The sequence below is a fragment of the Juglans regia genome, chromosome 3 (assembly GCF_001411555.2).
Source record: "Juglans regia cultivar Chandler chromosome 3, Walnut 2.0, whole genome shotgun sequence".
NCBI lineage: Eukaryota > Viridiplantae > Streptophyta > Magnoliopsida > Fagales > Juglandaceae > Juglans > Juglans regia.
This window is the reverse complement of record NC_049903.1, coordinates 27,971,527-27,980,537: the sequence shown is the minus strand read 5'-3', so window position 1 is coordinate 27,980,537 and position 9,011 is coordinate 27,971,527. Positions and strand designations below refer to the sequence as shown.

General features: G+C 41.0%; 1 protein-coding gene and 2 non-coding genes across 3 annotated transcripts; 1 reads left to right on the top strand and 2 right to left on the bottom strand.

Moving 5' to 3' along the window:
- Positions 1 to 16: 16 nt before the first annotated feature.
- On the bottom strand, positions 17 to 6,041 carry LOC118348030 (probable DNA helicase MCM8). Its single transcript, XM_035688755.1, has 3 exons — positions 5,754 to 6,041; positions 253 to 393; positions 17 to 145 (listed from the first exon to the last, which is right to left on the bottom strand). The coding sequence occupies exons 1-3, from the start codon at positions 5,928 to 5,930 to the stop codon at positions 17 to 19; spliced, it is 447 nt and encodes a 148-aa protein (XP_035544648.1). The 5' UTR covers positions 5,931 to 6,041.
- Positions 6,042 to 7,301: 1,260 nt separating this feature from the next.
- On the top strand, positions 7,302 to 7,436 carry LOC118348122. Its single transcript, XR_004801264.1, has one exon. It is a non-coding gene; the product is annotated as a small nucleolar RNA snoR111 (small nucleolar RNA).
- A 602-nt stretch (positions 7,437 to 8,038) lies between these two features.
- Positions 8,039 to 8,170, bottom strand: LOC118348073. Its single transcript, XR_004801219.1, has one exon. It is a non-coding gene; the product is annotated as a small nucleolar RNA snoR111 (small nucleolar RNA).
- Positions 8,171 to 9,011: the final 841 nt, after the last annotated feature.

Below are 9,011 nucleotides of genomic sequence, written 5' to 3'. Positions count from 1 at the left end.
AAAACTTACAAGTACTTTAAGACTCACCAATATAAGCCGCTTTTAAGTTCTTTAGAGCAATCATAATTTCAGGGTAGTTGTGGAGATGTATTTTAACTTTCACACCATTCTCCACATTCTTCTTCTCCCATTTGGTCAACAGAACCTGTATCCAGTGTAAGCAATAACTATCCTATCCCAAAAAGTATATTATAGCAAAAAGGAAAAAAATGGACAAATGTTCAAGAAATTCCCAACATAGTTATTTTGTACCTTGTGAATTGCAGCACTCATACACAAGAGAGCTATTTTAGGTTTATCCTCCAACATTAAGTAAAATTCCTCAATCCCACATATTTTTTGAAATTGTTGAAAGTCCATTGACAAAACGAAGACACCATCATCATCTTTAACCTGTTAGCGTCATCAAATGTCAACCTTCTCCATTATCTAAGATAATAATCTGAGATGACTCTGCCAACACTAAATCCAATCAGAAGAAAGTAAAAGACAAGCGGATGTCTAAGCAATGTTATATCATGAAAAGAGGACCAAACATTTTCCAATCTCACAACAAAAGCATTTCATTAGGTGGTTTTTCTGGATTAATCTCCGTATACATCATCGCGTTATAGAAGACCAAGCCCTTATAAAGGATGATTCCTCAAATCAAGCTCAAGATAACAAAGCTGATTCTTAGGCTAAAATCAAGGCTGTAATAGCTAGGAAATTGTAGCCACAGACTTAGTCTAGTTACTTAAAATAGACTCTATATAATGTGCATATATGCTGTACGATCCTGTGTATGAAGTGTGAAAAATCTTATTGATTTAGAGCAGTAAAAAATTATGTCAATATGAAAATTCTATCATGGTATCCACAGAGCCAGCCTTTCATGAGCAATCGATCCCCTCCTCAGAAATCCCTTCTTCAACAGTACAAACACCCCTAAAAACCCCCCCCTCTCCAACCGATACTCTCCTAATTGCCCTCAACATTACTGCTCAGATCAATGAGAAACTAACACCATCAACATTTCCCCAATGGTGTGCCCAATTTGAAGCCCTCCTCATCGATTATGATCTTCTTGATTATGTCACCGGAGACAACCAATGCCCCACCCATGTTGGCTCATATCCACCTCTGCCCTCCAGAAAACCCATTGGGTTCGCCAGGATAAGCTCATCCTCAATGCTATTCTGGCCTCCACTACCACCACCATCACCCCTCTCATCTCTGTTGCCAAAACATCCCATGAGGAATGGCAAAATCTAAATGCCATGTATGCAAGTAAATCGCAAACCAGAGCCATGCAACTCAAGGGATAGCTTACCTTGATTAAGCGAGGAAATAGCACAATACCAAATTACCTGCACACTGTGAAGGCTCTTGCAGATGAAATTGCCCTCATAGACCACCCCATATCCAATGATGATCTCACTCTCTACATCCTCAATGGTCTGGGTCCCGACTTCCGTGAGATTGTTGCACCCATTAGAGCTCGGGAAAAATCCTTGGCCTTTGAAGAGCTTCATGATCTCCTTGTCGGCCATGAAAGCTACTTGCGCCGTCTTGAAGCCACCACCCAGTAGCTGGTTGCCACAGCAAACTACTCCAACTGCCGCTCTAGTTCGAACACTTCGACTGGGAGCTCTCAACAACGAGGGTCTTATAAGTCGAATGGGTTTTCTTGTCCTTCAGGCCTAGCTCGCAACAATGGTGGCCCGAATCGTGATAATAGGACACATAACTCCACAGGACGGCCCAATTCGGGCAAGCATCACTATCAACCCAAGTGCCAGTTTTGTGATCAACTGGGTCACACTACAAAAAATTGTCTTCGGTTGCACTCTTCTGACGCCACCGTGAATTGTGCCTCTACTTCTCATACCAAGGATAGTAAATGGCTCATTGACTCTGCTGCATCTCACAATATTATATTACTGGTGATCAGGCTAATTTATCTATCCACTCCGAATATGATGGTACATATGAAGTTGTCATTGGTGACGGATCAGGTTTGCCTATCTCACATATTGGTTCTTTGGTGTTTCAATCACCCACCCGCGCCTTCCATTTAAACCATACATTTTGTGTTGCAAGCATACACAAATTTAATCTCTGTCCATCATTTTACATCTCATTACAATGTTTTCGTTGAATTTCACCCCTCTTATTTCCTTGTGAAGGATCAGATCACAGGGGCGATCCTACTCAGAGGTTCATGTGAAAATGGTGTCTACACACTCCCGAACTCACTGGTGGCTTCTCCTTCAAAAATGGTTGCCTATGTGCATAAGAGGAGCTCGATTGATGGGTGGCATAAGCGTCTTGGACATCCGTCTCTCAAAATTGTCCACAATCTAGTTAACTCATTTTCCTTTCCAGTAACAAAAGAGCGAATGCCTCATCTATGTACTTCTTGTTCAATCAATAAAGCGCATAAACAACCATTCCATTCCACTAGTCTTCAAAGTCATGCTCCCCTTAATTTTATTTACACTGATGTTTGGGGCCCCTCTTATACTGTTAGACTTGATGGTTCACGATACTATTTGATTTTGGTTGATCATTTTACCAAATATGTGTCGTTCTATCTTATGGCCACCAACCGGTGTAAGTAGTATATTTCCACAATTTAAACATCTAGTTGAAACTCGATTTCAAACCAAAATCAAAAGTCTCTACTCAAATAATGGTGGTGAATTCCTTATTCTTAAACAATATCTTTCAGTTCATGGAATTAGCCACTATACTACCGCACCCCCCCATACACCACAGCAAAATTGGGTCTTTGAACGCCGCCATCGCCACTTGGTGGAAACCGGTGTCACTCTCCTACATGATGCCTCCTTACCCTATCCTATTGGCTTCATGCCTTCCATACTACCACATATCTAATAAATCCAACCCACACCACTGTTAAATAACAAATCCCCCTATGAAGCCTTATTTGGTCAACCCCCAAATTATCTCAAATTAAAAAAATTTGGTTGCCTCTGCTTCCCGCTCACCAGGCACTATAACACCCACAAACTTCAGCCCAAATCTATTCCTTGCTTCTTCCTTGGCTACTCTCAAACCCAAAATGCATATAAGTGTCTGGACCTCACCACCAACCGGATGTATATCTCCAGACATGTTTTATTTGATGAAAGCCAAAGCCTCATCAAGACCCACGTTGCACAGACCGAGTGCCCTCCATCTCTCCAGGCTGCTTTACCAGCACTAGTGTCGCCACCGCCGATACCAGTGACTCCGTACTGTGCACCTACCGCTTCTACATTACCTCCAGGTAACCCTTCTGCTCTCTCTTCTCCTAATTTGCATAATTTCTCCTCCCATACCCCTCGTACTGAACCACCCAAACAACACCACAGTGAGGTCACCTCGCCATGTGAAAACCCGACATCGCCCACCCCTATGAACACCCCACAGTTGTTTCCTCCTCTGCACCGACCGAGTCACCTCCAACCGAATCACAAAGAACCCACCCTATGACCACCCGATCCATGAATCAGATTTACAAGCCTAAACAATTTTATTCAATCACAAAACACCCAATCCAACCCACCATTGAACCAAGTTGTATGAGTCAAGCACTCTGTGATCCTCACTGGCGAAATGCCATGTCTGGCGAGCTTACTGCCCTAATGAGGCATGCTACATGAAAGTTGGTTCCACCTCTTAAGCATTGTAATCCAGTGGATTGTAAATGGGTGTTCAGGGTTAAGAGAAAGGCAGATGGGTCCGTTGATCGATTCAAAACTCGACTTGTTGCCAAAGGGTACAATCAGCGCCCCAGGTTGGATTACAAGGAGACATTCAGTCCTGTTGTGAAACATGCTACTATTAGGACCGTTTTGACAATTGTTGTGATGCAAAGGTGGATATTGAGACAACTTGATGTGAACAATGCATTTTTGCATGGCGAGCTGACTGAGAATGTGTATATGGTCCAGCCTCTAAGGTTCAAATATATGTCCAATCTTGACCATGTTTGCAGGTTACGCAAGGCAATTTACGATCTCAAACAAGCTCCTCGGGCATTGTACTCTGCTTTGAAGAAAACTCTTATTGATCTTGATTTTCAGAATTCAAAAGCTGATTCGTCACTGTTTATCTATCGGTGTGGTTCTGTTATATGCTATTTTTTGGTTTATGTGGACGATCTTGTTATCACAGGTAGCAATCCCAACTTTGTCTCTTCCATCATTCACAAACTTGAAGCTCGGTTTTCTCTAAAAGACATGGGGCAGCTCCATTTTGCCTTGAGTGTGGAGGTCATCTCCACTACAACAGGTTTATTTTTGTTGCAGCATAAATATATTCGTGACCTGCTGTCCAAAACCAATATGACCGGTGCCAAGGATGTCTCTACTCCGCTGTCCACCAGCACTGCACTAAAATTAGTTGATGGTACTTCTTCTATTGATAGCACAGAATTTCGCTGTGTGATCGGTGCTCTTCGATACTTTTCACTCACACGTCTCAATTTATGGATAAACCGATAGTCACACATTGTACAACTGCAAAGCAACTTCTTCGCTACCTGAAGCAGACAATTTGCCATGACATTCAGCTCCACAAGAGCACTAGTCCAGTTCTCACCACATATGCCAATGCCAATTGGGCTGGTAACTTTGATGATCGTACATCTACATCCACCTATATAAGTTTTCTTGGCTCCAATCCCATTTCTTGGAGTTCCAATAAACAAAAGGTTGTCGCTCGCTCGTCTACTGAGGCCGAATACAGAGCCCTTGCCAATGCTGCCTCTTAAACAATGTGGCTCCTTGCCTTGTTCAACGAGCTTGGATTTCCACTCAAGTCTCAGCCAACATTGCTATGTGATAATCTAAGAGCAACACATCTCAGCTTCAATCCAGTTCAGCATTCACGAATGAAGCACATTTAGATTGATCTATACTTTGTTCGTGACATGGTTCAACGAGGCACAATTCACTTTTGTCATGTCAACACCCAAAATTAGCTTGCGGATCTTCTCACAAAACCATTGTCACAACAACGTACGGAGCTTCTTCGAAACAAGATTGGTCTTGCCGATGGCAGCTCCATCTTGCGATAAAGGATGATTCCTCAAATCAAGCTCAAGATAACAAAGCTGATTCTTAGGCTAAAATCAAGGCTGTAATAGCTAGGAAATTGCAGCCACAGACTTAGTCTAGTTACTTAAAATAGACTCTCTATAATGTGTATATATGCTGTACGATCCTGTGTATGAACCTGTGTATGAAGTGTGTGAAAAATCTTATTGATTTAGAGCAGTGAAAAATTCTGTTAATATTAAAATTCTATCAGCCCTCCTAATGCTTGATCGGGATAACATTCTTCCTGCAATTTAAAGTTTTTTTTAAGGATATACAGACCACTGATTTGCTTTATTCCCAAAATCATTGCCCTGCCAATCTTGTAGTAACTATGCAATGGAACTCAATCTCTTTGATCGAAACTTTTAGTGACTTAAATATAGCTACTGGATTAACAGAACATTAAAAATTTCATCTTAAACTCGTCCATAAAATGAATGCCTAGGCCAAAGGGAATCCAAATACTAAAGCAACTCCCGACGCAAGAATAATAGATCCCAAACATAGAAAATTAGAGCTGAAAAATCGAATGCAATAAAAAAAACCCCATTCAAACGTAGCAAAACTCCCACACTAGGTCATCCAAAAAACAAGAAGACCAACAAAAAGGAAAAGGGAAAAGTGATGGTCGAAATTCACTGAGCGTAATTCTGACAGGGAGACCTGAGAAGCGAGATCTTGGCCTGGTGGAGTAGAAAAGAAGCAAAAGAGCTCAGAAATGAGCTTGAGCCAACTTTCTTCGACGGCCGGGAATAACTGCTGGGGGAAGTAGGAGGTCAAGACGTCCCAGTAGCCGCTCGAGTCTATGGAGGCGTAGTCCATACCCATGCTCACGCTCATGCTTTTGCTCTGTTGATCAGTATCTGAGCCTGGCCTTGCGAGGTTTCCTTTCTCCCCTCGAAGCCTTCGGTAATTTGGCTCTCTGGTTTTGGCGGGAGATTTGGCACTCAAGTTGTGAAGCGTCGCCGTTTATGTTGGAAGGTTCGACCAGGCCATCTTATATGAAAAATAAATAGAAAAATAAAAATAAAAATTTTAATATATAAATAATGAATAGAAAAATATAATTATTTTAAAAAGAATAAACTCAAAAAAAATTTAAAAAAAATATATTAAAAAATATAAAGATTTAAAAAAAAAGTGATGTGTGGAGGTTGGGAAGGTTATGTAGCATTACTCATCTTATATTATCTAGAGTAGTAATTCTACTCTTACGCCACTTAAATCTCCAACACCCCACACCAACAAAGCTGGTTTTTTTTTTTTAAACCATTCATTAAAACTATTGGTTGTTAGACTACTTCCTGAATCATCTATTTGAATTTCTATCTTCTATCTCCTCCCTTCCTTCTTTGCTCTCCCCCCTCTCTGCGGAAGCCCAACCATTCGCATTTCGAGTAAGAGTAATTCTACTCCTCAGTCGGTCTACTCTCCAACACCACACACTAATGATGTGGCCAATCCAGTTTCTTAAAAACGGCTCAAGTTCCCCCTCTCTCTCCCTCTCCCCCTCCCTCCCATTTGCTCTCCCCCTTCCCTGTCGAATCCTTCTTCCCCCTCCCTCTACGAATCTCTCTCCCCCTCCCAAAACCACTACCCATCGACTCTGCTCTTCCCCCTCCCTCCCTTTGTCGAATCCCTCTCCCCTCCCAAAACTGGAGTTTAGTCACTCAAGAGAGAAAACGAGCCCCAAGTACAGTGTTTGAAGTTCTTATTTTTTTGGTGCTTGATTTCTCCTTTGTGCGCTTTCTTTTTTTTTTTTTTGGGTTGAAGTTGTAATTTCTGGTGGGATTTTATATGGGTGGTTTTTGTAGTTTTAATATATTGTGACCTTTTTTTCACCTAAATCATGGGTAGTGAAGGGGAGAATCTCTCAAAACCGGAGTTGACGTCAACAAAAATTCCTCCCTACAAAGCTGTGCAAGAAAGATGAGCATTTTTTCACCCAATAAATTAATAGCAATTCATTAGCTCTTCTTTCTTTTATCTTTCACGGCATTCGGTTTCACAAACCCATATATTTGAAGCTAAGTTACTGACAAAAAAGTTAATGAATACATATAACGGAGGTATTTAACAGAGACATTTGCGCTTTCGTTCTTCTCTACAGCCGATTGAAATGTAAGGGATTTAAGGATCTCTCAAATTTGATAATCGCTCATATTTGGGATTTTCGTTCGTTTTTCTTTTCAAATCAAAACCTCTGTTCGGTTTAACAGAAAAGGGGAGATAGCTCTAGGTCTCCTGTGTTCAGAAGAACATTGAGGTATAACAAAAATCAATGGCCGAGATATCGTTCAATTGTCATCTTTTTTTATTGGCGATTCGATTGTTGCTCGTCCACATTTGTTGCTTTCATTGTCTCGTTTACTGATAAAAAGAGAGAGAGAGAGAGAGAGAGGAATAGAGTAACGTGTTTACTCGAAATACGAATGGTTGGGCTTCTGCAGAGAGGGGGAGAGCAAACAAGGAAGGGAGGGGGAGAGCAGAGAGAGAAATTCAAATGGAAGATTCAAGAAGTAGTCTAACAACCAATCGTTTTAATGAATTATTTAAAAAAAAAAAAAACCAGCTCAGCTAGTATGGGGTGTTGGAGATTTAAGTGGCCTGAGAGTAGAATTACTAGATAAAAAATAAAAAATAAAAAAGAGAGGAATAGAGTAACGTGTTTACTCGAATAATAATTCTACTCTCAGGCCACTTAAATCTTCAACACCCCACACTAGTTGAGCTTGTTTTTTTTTTTTAAACGATTCATTAAAACGATTGGTTGTTAGACTACTTCCTGAATCTTCCATTTGAATTTCTCTCTCTGCTCTCCCCCTCCCTTCCTTCTTTGCTCTTCCCCCTCTCTGCGGAAGCCCAACCATTCGCATTTCGAGTAAACACGTTACTCTATTCCTCTCTCTCTCTTTTTTTATCAGTAAATGAGACAATGAAAGCAACAAATGTGGACGAGCAACAATTGAATCGCCAATAAAAAAAGATGACAACCGAACGATATCTCAGCCATTGATTTTTGCTATACCTCAATGTTCTTCTGAACGCAGGAGACACAAAGCTATCTACCCTTTTCTGTTAAACTGAACAGAGGCTTTGATTTGAAAAGAAAAACGAACGAAAATCCCAAATATGAGCGATTATCAAATTTGAGAGATCCCTAAATCCTTACATTTCAATCGGTTGTAGAGAAGAACGAAAGCGCAAATGTCTCTATTATCTACCTCTGTTATATGTATTCATTAACTTTTTTGTCAGTAACTTAGCTTCAAATATATGGGTTTGTGAAACCGAATGTCGTGAAAGATAAAAGAAAGAAGAGCTAATGAATTGCTATTAATTTATTGGGTGAAAAAATGCTCATCTTTCTCGCACAGCTTTGTAGGGAGGAATTTTTGTTGATGTCAACTCTGATTTTGAGAGATTCGCCCCTTCACTGCCCATGATTTTGGTGAAAAAAGGGTCACAAAAGATCAAAACCACAAAAACCACCCATATAAAATCCCACCAGAAATTACAGCTTCTACCCCAAAAAAAAAATGCACAAAGGAGAAATCAAGCACCAAAAGAATAAGAACTTCAAACAATGTACTTGGGGCTCGTTTTCTTTCTTGAGTGACTGAACTCCGATTTTGGGAGGGGGGGAGGGATTCGGCAAAGGGAGGGAGGAGAGCAAAGAAATGAGGGAGGGGGAAGAGCAGAGTTGATGGGTAGTGGTTTTGGGAGGGGGAGAGAGATTCGCAGATGGAGGGGGTAGAAGGATTCGGCAAGAAGGGGGAGAGCAAATGAGAGGGCGGGGGAGAGGGAGAGAGAGAGAGAGGGAACTTGAGCCGTTTTTAAGAAATTGGATTTGCCACATCATTAGTGTGTGGTGTTGGAGAGTAGACCGGCTGAAGAGTAGAATTACTCTATTATCTATAG